We start from the raw sequence: 13,047 nt of genomic DNA, 5'->3' as shown, positions 1-13,047 counted from the left end.
TAGAGCCCAGATCTGAGGACCTGACAGCAATGGATACCTTCCCAGACATCACACACAACCAAAATGCACCACAGGACTCTGGCAAACAGTGATCCAGCATCATGAGGACGGCCACTGGAAGGAGGATCTGAATGAGCTCACAGACAGGTGAATGGGTCCAACTTTCATTTAAATTCTTGATCTTTCTTTTTGGAATTAAAAAGAGTAGCTTATAAAGACAACTGGACTAGAGGAGCGAGCAGCCTCAGTGTACAACCTGCTTAAACCTGCAAGACTAAAAAAAAAATACAAAAAAAAAAGAATTCAATAAATAGTTCCCACTTCCTTTACTTCGCATGGATGAGTGGATATTTTAAAAGCATTTTTTGAAAGGAACAGAAAGTTACTGCACAAAAACAGTAATATCTAAAACCTTGAAAAGGCAGCTATCAGAATTGCTAAGGGATGTGCTTGTAAGTAGAAGGTTAAAACTGGCAGTATGGAATTCTCCTTGTATTATGGTACCAGAGCATTGCACGAACAAATAAAAATCCCCTTGAGAAACAGAATGTCTCAGTTACGTAATGCAGCAGATAGTAAAGATCATCATTTAAGATGGGTTAGAAAGCTACCAGTTAAGAAACATAACACATCTTCCTGAAGGACCGGCATGGAGCACAGGCAGATTTTACAGCTTAAATGAGAAACATGCTGCCACATACAAACTTTTATTGTTTTAAAGTCACATCAGGTGTTGTCTGAAAGTTACTGCGCAAGGGAAAAGCAGTATTAGAATAATTTAGTTTTCACTTTAAAAGGTCAGTACTATGTTCCCAAATATATCTCTGCTTGTTGAATAAACTTCCAAACTAGTGCCTCGATGAGTGATATCTATCACACATTAACAGTAATTTTTATTTTAATCTATTTAGCTCATCACATTTATACATAGCTTTACGTACAAAGCGTACGTGTTACGAGTAATATCTTAACACTACTAGTTTTTGTCTTCCTGTCAAAGCACATGACTAAATTTGTAAATCTGTAAAGAAATTAAGAATCTCTACTATATTTTAGTTTAACATACATTTAATGCTTTAGATTGCAAGCATCCTTCCTGCTATTCACATCAACTTTCACAACTACTACTTATAAATCCATGCATTTTCCTAGATACTGACCATCCAGATTTTACACAGCTCATAAAACAAAATACTCCGAAGTAGCACCAACACATGGGTCTGAAAAGTTCAACAGCTTTGCTGTATTTTGTGTCTTTCATTCCTACTGTTTGAACAAATAAGCACTCCAAGTCTGAACAAAGGTCTCAGTAAAAGCAGCACTTAACAGTCTCTTAAATACATATATATGCCTATCAATACTGACACCTTGTGGTTGTCAATAAAAATGTTTAATGTGCCTTTCACCTTTCTGTCAGAATTTATTATCGTCCCACTCCAGGGCAAGAGGCACGAAGACAACACCTCCTTCTGCCCACTCGAAGCTGTGGGGAAGCCACCCTGCAGCTCTGTCCTTTAAAGTAGCTTCTAAAGGCTGCCAAACACAGTCACCAAACACTTTTAAAGAGGCTAATCATACCACAGGAGTAAGCTCATTTTCATGTTTGTCATGAGATAAACAGACACTTGGAGAAATGTAACTACACCATACTAGTGCTCTTCAGGAGTCATGCTCAAATGAAATTAGTTTCTTTTCTTGTTCCTAAAAAGTAACTCCTGCCTAGAACCAACAAGAGGCTTTATCAGGGCTTCTATTTAAAGTTGGGTACCAACACTGTTCCACAACAATCTCTCCCTCCCTGCAACACTTTCATATGTCAGAGGCATTTCAAAAAAGTGTAATAATTTATAAAGCGCTAGATGTCATTACAAATCAATGAATACCCAATACCTGGTGTGCTGTAGACAGCTATAAAAGGCAACTCAAGAGATTAGTACCTGTTTTCTTTCCATCAGCAAGACGCGCTCAGCTCTGCATGCTGCTTGCTGGCTGCCTCAGGACTATGCCTGTTACACTACATGCATTAACTCAGTTTAGTGTTTAGTTTTTGTGAAGGACATACATTTACCCTTTATGTTTATTCCACCAAAAATAAAAAATAAAAAAATCTAGCTTCCCAAAACCACATTTGTCTTCCTACAACATTCTGGTAGCCAGCTTCTACACAAAGCAGGCACATCATACAACTGTGGAGTGCTGCTTCTGGCTGTTAGGCTGTCCTTAGTTTAATTGTTGCCTTTTCCACTTTTGCCTCATCTCATTTAAAGCTCTTTATCCTCCTAGCTAAAGGCTGCTAAGACAGTGATAGAATCTTAAAAATCTTTAAGACTTTAATTTTTGGTAAAAACTGCTTCTGTGAAGTGGGTCTACTAGCCAACCCACACAAAACCATATCATGCCTTTGGAATTCTAGTTTGTACTTTTCTCTAAATTCAGTTTGAGCATTTCTTCAACTCCAATTCTGGTACACAAATGTAAAGAGCTTCCAAAAGCTAGGCCTATATAAAGCCAACACACGTGTTCACTTCTACTGCTTGGGAGACCCAAACTCTTCGGCTGAACTTGCTAAATAAATAACGCCCAGATCACAGTTTGCAGCAGGGCTTGGCCAGTAACTGCCATCAAGAGTCTTCTGTCTGAAATAAGCTCGGTAATGCTTTGTAGCAGAGACGCTGTGCAGTAAGGCCATGCTGCAGCCACGCAGGACGGGAAGCGCTGCCTCATAAACCGACAGCAGAGAAGCGTTAACCGATAATGTTGTTTGAACCCAGTTTTATCAATGATGACTAACCATACCGCTACACATAGAGTTAAAGTTTTCTTTCATGTTAGTGGGTGCTAACTCCTTCAATCACATCTTGTTTATTAGCCATTTTGCAGCATCTCATCTCATGGCATCTCATTTGCTCTTGCACCCAAGATAAGATGCTAAGCTTTGAGCGCAATACTTTGAGCTTCCAAATAGTCAAAGGCATATAGATCAGAGACATTAGTTTTCAGAAGCCTGATTAGGTGGTTCTTATACTTTGCAAGCTAAGCACTAGAAACAAAAGCATCATTTTTCATCACTATCTTTGGATATCATAATCAGAAAAGTAGATCCTTGAGATGTCTCAAGCTGGTTTAGACTCATGACAACCTAAATCACCAATAATATGAGCCACAAAATGTGACATTATTTTACCACTTACCTCAAACATATTGTGTAATTTGACATCCATCTCTTCTCTACCTCAGCCACTGCAACTAAAACAGTTTGCCGTTTTTTGCTAAGCAGTAAAAAGGGCTACTTGTTACAAAAGTGCACTGCAGCTACAGAGGAGTGGTAGTAGGACTGACTACTATATTGCAGCAAACCCCACTGTTTGACTACAGACCTTCATCCTGGGTGAAGCACCTACCTGGAACAGCTTCTTAAATGGCATGTATGAACCAGTCTCAAAAAGAAAGCAGAGTATTTATTACACATGAAGTTTCCCCTGCAAATTCCTCTCCAGCACAAGGCTTAAAAACGTGTGCCTGAAAATATCTTGTGTTGGGTAATAAACTTAGCAGCACCCAGAGGTCCCATTTCTGTTATTTTTTTTAAAGTTACAATGTGGCTCAGCAGATAGGAGGAGGTTGCTTAGCACCAACCACCTCAAAGCTGTAACATTTTACATAGGAGGAAGAAAAGCAAGGGTGTGGTGCTCTCCACCTCCTCTAGGAAGAGTTACCTCATAAGAAATCTATGCATCACCCGTTAATTTTAAAAATCAAAATATCAGGAGTGAATAGTTAAAAACTTGAAAAAATGATGCAAATTAATAATAAGCATATCCGCACCTTACAAATTTAGTCTCAGCGGGCATTCTGTAATTCTGGAACTCATTCTAATGTCACACATTTAAGTGACTTAATTCCAGAGAGCTTTGCATATTTAAGACAAGAAAACACATGATCTTTGCTACAGGCTGTAATATCTTACATTAGACTTGAAGAATGTAATCCACCTCCCAAATACATTTCCACTGTAACCTCTATTTTGAATTTTCTACATATTATTCAAATCATAACTAGTCATTTGCCAACCAATAGCAGAAAATGTGGGGAGGGAAGCTACTTCACCTCCCGTAGACAGTATTTCACAACCTAATCTAAATTACATAAAAAACTTACATTCCTCCTCTACGCAGGGTGTTAAGTGTTACTTCTAGGTTTAATGCTTTGCTACAGTGAAGGTAACTGGAACTTGTTTAAACACTGTTTCCTCAGCAGACAATTACAGGTTTATGGCACAGCAACTGACAGTCACCATAGCCTAAAACACAAAAGAATTGTTAAGTGGGCCTTTTTTTTTTGCATACATATTTCAAATCAAAATAAATACCAGCTCTTAACAGCTGTAACAATTTGAATTAACACAACTTGTTTTCCCTCTCTGCCCCTTTTTTCCTGTTTAAGAACTAAAGAAGCACTTCAAGTCATCACTCAAGGAGGAAGCCTCAAGCTTCCAGGCATGAAGGAAGGTCGAGCAGACTTGCATATCTCTGACGAGCTTCCTTCACCCCATCTTCCCACCACCCCCAAAAATTAAGGTTTTAGAAGAGAGAGGCAGAAAGAGGCAATATGCTTACCCCCCAATAATGGTTAGATCATCTTTAATTCTAGCACCTGAAGTTATACAAGGGTTTGCTTAATAATCAAGTTTCAAAGAACTGTCGGACACATTCAGTAAGGTGACAACTGTGCAATACCACTCCATATTTCAGTATCAGGGAACATATTCTTGAATTGTTTAAACACAATCCACACAACTCAAATTAAACAACCATCCATAGTTTAACTAAACAATCAGTTAAAAGTCTTACAGTTTAATAATTCACATAATGGTCAGTCTTTAGTAAGGGATACTGAAATTGATTAAAACACAACACTAGATTTTACTCCATGGGTGTGTTGGGCAGGCACATCATTAGCCGTTCTTGGGTATACTCAGAACAGTAAGGAGAAGTTTACCACAGTTTGGCAAATCCCACATTTTGTCAGTTAAAAGTGAACTGTGAGAATTAAATACTCATCTTTACATATACACAAGTTATGCTGTGAAAGCATATTTGCTTACAAACATATAAAAATACTTGTTACCTAGTTTGATAAGAAAATAATGTATAAAAGTATATAGCAAAAACATTTAATCATCTCTGACAATGGAAAGATCAAATTCATTTTTATATCACATAAAACAAAACAGCTACAATTTTAAGTTTTCCTCAATCCCTCACCCAGAAATACAAAGGAAGACACATTAATTCTTTTTTTTTTTTTTCTTCAAACAGCAATGTGAAATTTCATAACAAGCTGAAATGCCTCAATCCAGAATTAGCTCAGGTATTTGGCCATATTCTAATAGTAGTAGTAATCATCCTGTAGCTGCTCTGGATTAATAAAATAAATACAGTAGACTGTTTTGGCCACTGAAATAAAACTGCAGCATAAACGACAGATGAACATTTTTGCTGACAATGAAATTCAGTGTACGTTTCTTAAGGCTAGCTGAATACTCAAGTCTAATTTAAGTGAGGGCAAAAAGCCAATCCACCCCTTTTAAAAAGTATACTCTATACTTCAATATCTTTGCAATAGCTAATGAAATGTCAGAAGTAAAAATAAATTAATTCACAAGAAACAACTTATGCGTGACTTCCACACCTTGTCCTACACGGTTTTGTTCCATCTCCTTTGCGAATAAAACTCCACAAGGTGCAAGCTCTTAAGGGAGAGAAGGAAGGAACTGTGGTATTAAAGAAGCAGCCTTAGTGTTTTGTTTTGAAGTCTGCCCCAAGATGACCGAGTCTTCTTTAAGAACTATTCTGCCAGCTTCTTGGACTAAGGCTATTCTGGTGACCACTTATAGGACATGCACATATAAGGCTAGACCAATACCAGAAGTGATGAAAAAAGATGGAAAGAAAAAAATAATCTGGCAGTTGATAGCTTAGTTCTTGGGATTCTTAGAAAATAACACAATGGCAGCCTTTCTTGTCTTTTTCTTTCCGTGTTGGCTCTGGTGATGGAGGGCACTCTTGCTCTTGAAATTTCCTGAAAATAAAAATTTCTAATTAAATTCTAATAAAATCAAAATAGATATAGATAGATATAGATAGAAAAAATAGAATTACAAACTCTAATAAAAATATAGCACTTTCCATTAAATAAAAAATACTACATTAAAAGTTATCATTGCATGTTCTCTAGAGATTGAATTACTTTTCACATCCAAATTATTGATTTAGCGAGCAACAGGTTTTTGCTTTACCTTTTTTTTTTTTTTTTTCTTTTTTTAAAGACATCTCTTTTTACAGAAGGCCAATAATCTGACTTAATTCATCAGGCTTGCTTACTTTATGATCAACACAATGCAAGAAATTAATGCAAAATGATCTTTTAAATCCACATAGTAGTCACAAGCATTTTTTCTTATGCATACGAACATCTAGTGTTGGTTGCAGTTTCGAGTAAACAGAGTAGAATTTTAGCCGTCTCCTTCACACATTTGTTGCAGCTACCCAGTAATAAAAGGACACTAACTTTTCAAAATTTAAGTTACACTACCTTATAACTCTGACAAGTTCATGAAAAGCTTGGTCTACATTCAATCTGATTTTTGCTGAGGCTTCCATGTACGTTACTTTAAGCTGTCGTGCTAGCTGCTGACCTTCCTCTTGTGTCACCTGCAACATAAATCAACCGTTAAGCTCAAGCAAGGGTTTGGCAGGGAGATTCAGATGAGCAACCACTGCAAATACACATCAAAAGTCTACTTCCCTCAAACAGAAATGCTAAACGCTTCACTGTAAAAGCAGTAAATAGTATTTGGCCACAGAAGAGTTTCTGCACTGTCCACATAATAAAGACAGAACACAAATCCACCAAGTTTTCCTTTGAAAGGAGCCACAAGTCCCTCAGTCTTGCTCAGAGCAAGTGCTTCAGTCAAACAGAAGTCCTGGATTACTAACACGGCTCTGGATACTAACTGCTAAATTCATCCTCTCCCTGTCCCGACTAAATCTAGAGAGAGAAAAAAAAATTACGGAAAAAAAGATTATTACTTAAAGTGATGTTTAGTCTTTGAATCTTTATAAAAGTCATAAGAAATCTCTTTATGGCACAGCAAAGTTTTTTTCTGACAGACGTTTCTAAGTACAGCTTGAATTACAAGAGATACCCCTGAAGTCTCTAGATCTAGCGCCACTGAAGAAATCCTGTCTACCTCTGGTCTACCTTGGACAAGGGAAAAAAGGGAGATCAAGAATGCCTCAATTTCCAGAAGATTCTCTCATTACAGAAGAATTTGGTACAGAATCTGAAAGGATGGAGTGGAAGGCAACACCAGAGGAGAGAGGAGCAGGCTGGTCACAGGCTGCTGCCTACGTCAGAGTGCAGAGCCACGAGACGGCCACCTTGAGCACGGCCCTGAGGGGAAGGTCACTCATAGGAAGGTGGCTCTGAGGGGAAGGTCACCCATAGGAAGGTGGAGGGAAGGGCAGCCACCGTCGAAAGGAAGCAGCGACACATCCTGGCAAGGCAGCAGCTGGAGGAGGAAACATCCAGGACTGTGCTGCCTCCACAGGAAAGTGGTGTCAAGGAGGCACGTACAGGACTGACAGCAGGAGAACAAAAACCTAAACTCCTGTTTTTTTGAAATGGCTGTCAGATATTCACTTCCACTAAGACGCTGCGCAGAGAGAACATGTGGAAATTAAACCCAAGCCCCACAACACTAGTGGGAACATTCATCACCATACAAGTATGTCTCAGCTTGCAAAGCCCCTTTCTCACAGCTATACAAGCAACCGGAGAGTATCCAGCAAGGTCCCTCCGTTTGCTACAGTCTCGTGCCACTGCACCCCCATATAGAGTCTCCCCATCCTCCGCTGCTGCATCAAGAGCAGCTCCCACTAAACCTTCCCGAAGCTCTACAGGGAGCCCCCGGCAGCCTGTGACATGAGCTGGAGCATGTCGGGGTACATCAGCTATTCATAAACACTTGCTCAACCCTGCATTTATTTTGGGACTATTGTCATTTGGTGGAGCCTTAAAATAAGCAAATAAACAAAGACACAACAACTTGAAATCAATGACTGCGACCTTAGTGGAGCTCCAGGGCACAAAGCAAAACTGACTGGGATCCCTTAATTCTCCAATAGCATCTGAAAACTGAGTGATACTCCAGAGTTTTGCTTTTGCTCCCCCAGCTAGATAAAATACATTTCAATCTTGCTCTCCAATCCCTGGTGTTGAATGTCCTTTTCCAAAAAGCCCGTGAAGACTGTGTTTTGAGAAATACTCCTATGTATTTTGTGGCAAGTCCATGTGCCTGTGTGCACATACCCTGAAGTGAAACACTCTTCCTTTTAGCAGCTTAAGGATAAACATCAATAGGAATCACTTATGATTCTTATTCTATGTTTTCATACAGTTTCTTGTCTGCTTTCAGATACCGTTCATTAAGCTACCCGATATTTGGTCAGAGTTTCTCAAGCTAAGCACCAGAACGGATGCAAAGGAGCAAGACAAACATGGAAAACCTCACTGCACAAGTAGCATCTTTCTTACTGGAACATGAAGAATCCTGTGAACATTCTCCCCTAGGCATCCTACAGAATTCTCCCTGTTCATTAGTGTATCTGAAAAGTGTCAGAAATATAATCATTTCTGAAGTTGCTATTCATTTCTGTATCTGAAAAACAGCCTCTCCAAGGCTGCCCTGCCTCACCACTGCATGCATATTCTGCCTCCATAATTACCTAGCTAAGGGCCACACTGTCCTTGCATCAGAAAGTGGGAATTTTCTTATGTTTAGCAGGGATCCAGCTTCACCTTCCTGTGGCCCATCTACAATGTCGCCTACCCGGACACACTCTTCTGCTCCTGTGGACAGTTCCATCATTCCCAAGAAGTAGAGCTGTCACCCTGATTTTTTTCCACACCAGCCCACACAGATGCTGCTAGTTCTTGCTTAAAGTTGGCTAACACGATGCATTTCTGCAATGGTAGTCACTCACCCATTAATTGTATTTTGGTAACATTCTTGTTTAAAAAAATCACACTGGTGCAGACAAACCGCAGGGTATGCAGCACTGATACGTATTCCAACTTGTTCTATTCAAATACTGCACCAAATGACTGATTACTTGCTGTCTACACAGCTCAAATTCTAGTTTTCTAGAAATCAGGTGAACCATGGTAAAGCATCAAGAGCTCTTCCATCTGTGATAGTAGAAGCATCATTTCTTATGGCCATTCCCACCCTTGAAGAGGAGATGTTAGCTACAATAGCATTCTTTTCAGAATTTTTTGAATAACTTCTGCAAATCTCCATTTCAACAGTACTAGAGGAAATATTCAGAAGACTATACAGAAAATAGCTCTGGATTTGCCAGTTACAAATACACGTATTAAGCCATTTTTCCCTTAAAAAAAAAAAAAAGGCAGCTAGTACCTCAAGAAGTTATTGTCATGCTGTCATGCACAGTTCACAAGGAAGAGAATGGCCAAAGCTAAGAGCTAAAGTGTTAAGGAAAGCCACCACCCAGGTCCCTGCACCCATCCACCACCCCTGGAATGAGCATCTAGGCTGTGGCTGATGAAGGGCAAACCACGAGACTGTTTGCCTGGGGTTAGCTGTGCTGACCATCTCTTGGGGCATGAACTGAAGTCACAAGGATCTTGCTTTAAATACATCTAGTAACAGCCAAGATCTTAGCACTATGCCACTGCTTTCGTTCAGTAGTGATGCCAAAGGGAAAACTAGCTTTTAACCAAATCCAAACACTCTCCTGTTGCAACTTGGATTTCCCCTTGCCATCTGGGGAGCGATCAGACTCAACTCAGTTTAACTAGCACTTATCTTAAATAAATAAATACACATATCCTTCATCAGCAAGCTTACCCCTCTGGTAGTAGGGGTAACAGCTGGAACATCAGGTACTCCACTGAATGGGCTGGTGTAGAAAAATCCAGTGTTGTTTGAGTTATACTGAGTTAACCCATTTAAGAGGCTCACAGCTACAGAACAGATGACGCTTAAATCTCACTCTCACAGTCACCAACCTGTGACTGATCAGGGAACTTTGAAAATACCAGCATTCTTGACCCTTAGAAGAAATCCTAAGATTAATGCTTGCACATCCCCTTGCAAATCTTTTGTGTCAACTCAACAAGTGTAAATATTCAGGACTTTTCTTCCCATACCATGCAGGAGACAAAACTGCAACCAGTCTCTGATACACTTCCTATTTCATCTTTCTTCCTCAACAAAAACAAACCAGCCCCCATGCACTCCCCTGCTGCAAGGGAACCTTCAGCATATCAAGACTGTATTAGATTTCCACCTACTTTCTATTGCTCAAGCTGTATGAGGCAGTTCAAGTGTGTGCTGAGAAGCATTCACCACCACACTAGGATCCTTACTTGCACATAAGTTGCTTTCAAACTTACAGCTGTGTAATGACAGCACTCTAGTTTGCACAACTTCAAAATAGTTCCTTGCATACAGGTCAGACTCTTGACACTTGGATCCAAAACACATTCTTACAGATTTAACTCTCAGGTTCCAGAAAGACTTGTTAGTTCTACTGAGTGTCATTTTGTGATCAAAACACAGAGAAAGTTACTTTCACTTAGTTTTACATTCTCATAGGCAGCACGCGTTGCGCAGGTAGCTCACTGATTTGCCTCCTAGCTTTCAAAACCAGAAAGCAGATGCCTGGTGGGGGCAGTTTTGTTCTAAACATCACTTACACTCAACTTCCTGGATTCTGAAAATACTGCTTTTAACTTCTGAAGCTGAAGAGCATATAGCCGTGATTACACAAATTTAAAAGAATACGATAACTTTTTGCAGAAAAAAAAACAGAACAGAAAAAGGACTGGGGCAATATATTATATTAGTCAGACTGGAGTCTGACTAATCAGATCTATGGAGCAACTCGGGCAGGACCTGATAGACTAGCAGGCTGGAAATAGGGAAACGGAGAAGATCGGCACTTCTCTTTTTGCCTATGAAAGTTACAGCCTGGAGGCACTTTCCTCTTCTCACTCCCACAGAGCTCCCACCCCATGCTGGCTGAGGACTTGCAGCTCCCCAGGCCTGCCCTGCCGCACGCAGGAGCCGGGTGCTGCTCGCCCGGCTGCATTTTCCCATAGGTGGGGAAGCGCGGGGGCAGTTTCCAACCAGGCCAGCGTGCTGGGGCAGCCTGCTGCCCGCCACCCGCACCTGGGGGTCACGCGACGGAGCGGGCGCAGCGCCCGCGATGGGAGCAGGGGCTCCGGCTGCCTTTTCGCACCAGCTGATAACATCGAGGTGCTGCTGCTGCCAAAAGGCGAGGCCCGAGGCCTCGGCTCCCCCAGCCCAGCTCCTCCCTGCTCGGCTCCCGGCCACAGTCCCACCCCTTCCCATGCTTCGCCCCTGGCGCTCGCCTCTCCGAGAGCTGATTTAACTCGCTCAAGCACTGAAAAGTCACCCCAGCTTGTTTGTCTGCACTCCCAGTCTACAGAGATGATTCAACTCAGCAAGTGCCTCAGATGAGCGCTAAGTGTGAGAAGGCAAAGGCAAGAGGGAGGGAGGCCAGGCAGGGCAGAGGGGACCTCTCCCTTTTGCAGATACCTTATGTCAGCCCCGCATCTCACAGCCACCCCTTCGAACTGACTTGACGCCAGCTGAAGCGCACCACGTGAAGGAGGGAAGAGCATGTACATGTGTGTGCATACATGCATGTGTATACAAGTTAAAGACCCGTATCCAGCTATTCCAGAAAACCTAGAAGTACTATTTTACTTCTACATACCAGAAGTTTTAAACAGTAAAACTTTGGAGTTAAACAACTTGAATATTGCTGCTTGAGCATAAACTGAAATCAGTCCATCATCATCTGAAGCAGTAGCTAGAGATTGAGCATGGAGGATACTGTGGTAGGAAAAGAAACGATAGATACCTCTTCCTTTAAGGGAGAAACAGGTAAGTTATAACCTGTATAACAGCGTTAGGCAGATGGAGGAATAAAAGAACACAATTCATAGCAATTTCTAGAAATGGATCTACAGAATTACAATGGATCTACATTCACGAGCATCCTCTGAGCATCAAGGATTGATAGAGATGATGCTATTTCCCTCCCCCTTCTTGGGTATTTGTCCTTCATCAAGTAGTCTGCTTTGGTACAGTTATAGTTTAGTTTCACCTGCACAGTTTACATGCTGCTGTCTTGTCCGCATGGATTAAATAAAGTACATTATTTTCCAGGACTTGCATGGTTAAATCCAGGAATCTTGATGGAGAATAACAGTAATGCAAGTTTCACTTTTGTCTCAGGGACAGGCTGGAGAGTTCTGTGTATGTCTATTTGAAGTGACATCTGATAAACATAGTGAGGCAAATGTGAAAATTTCTCAATACATTGTATCTTTCAACACAGGTCTTAGTTTTTTAATGACCTTTCTACTTCCAGGGCAAGATGTTGTGACAGTGACAATCAAGAAATCAGGGATTTTTTTCTTGCACTGAAGACTCTCAAAAAACTCTTTAAAACTACAACAGAGAGAAGAAATAAATAAATAAATAAATAAGAAAAAAGGTACTAAAACCACTAATCTGCTAATGTTTATTCCAGGCCTTATTTCAGCTTTTCCAAAAAAATAAGTTCTTGACGGAGGAGGAGAAAAAAAAAAAGAAAAAAAGATGCTAGGTAAATACTTGTGGACACAAACAACGTCGAAGTCACTTCATTTTTTTTGGGTGACCAAATCTGGGAATTCCTTACTATTCAAAGCTTTGTTTTCTTTGTGAAAATCTCAGAATAATTACATTTTTAGTAACTCTTGGTTTGCTTTCATTAAAAATACATGTACAGTTTGACAACTGATCCTTTTCTGCGGACATATTAAGGTTATTTTCATTTCAGCAATTTGGTGCATGAAAATTGAAAGTGTAAATAGGAAAAACAAATTTAAGTTCCTCCTTTAAACCATTCTGAGTACGCTTGCAACTAGGTGCAAGGCTAGTAA

General features: G+C 40.3%; 1 protein-coding gene across 2 annotated transcripts in view; it reads right to left on the bottom strand.

The window, feature by feature from the left end:
- Nucleotides 1–4,623: 4,623 nt before the first annotated feature.
- RRAS2 (RAS related 2) overlaps nt 4,624–13,047 on the bottom strand; it is a 39,653-nt gene continuing 31,229 nt past the window's right edge. For both annotated transcript variants that reach the window (XM_088525768.1, XM_088525769.1), the window contains exons 5-6: nt 6,595–6,713; nt 4,624–6,081 (exon numbers count right to left, since the gene is read on the bottom strand). In XM_088525768.1, the coding sequence (XP_088381894.1) occupies nt 5,994–6,081; nt 6,595–6,713 (207 nt within the window). In that variant the 3' untranslated portion in view covers nt 4,624–5,993. The remainder of the gene's footprint in view (nt 6,082–6,594; nt 6,714–13,047) is intronic.

Source organism: Tinamus guttatus, unplaced genomic scaffold (assembly GCF_059628265.1).
Source record: "Tinamus guttatus ecotype Peru unplaced genomic scaffold, ASM5962826v1 Tinamus_guttatus_pri_ptg000240l, whole genome shotgun sequence".
Taxonomy (NCBI): domain Eukaryota; kingdom Metazoa; phylum Chordata; class Aves; order Tinamiformes; family Tinamidae; genus Tinamus; species Tinamus guttatus.
This window is presented reverse-complemented; position numbering and strand designations above follow the sequence as displayed.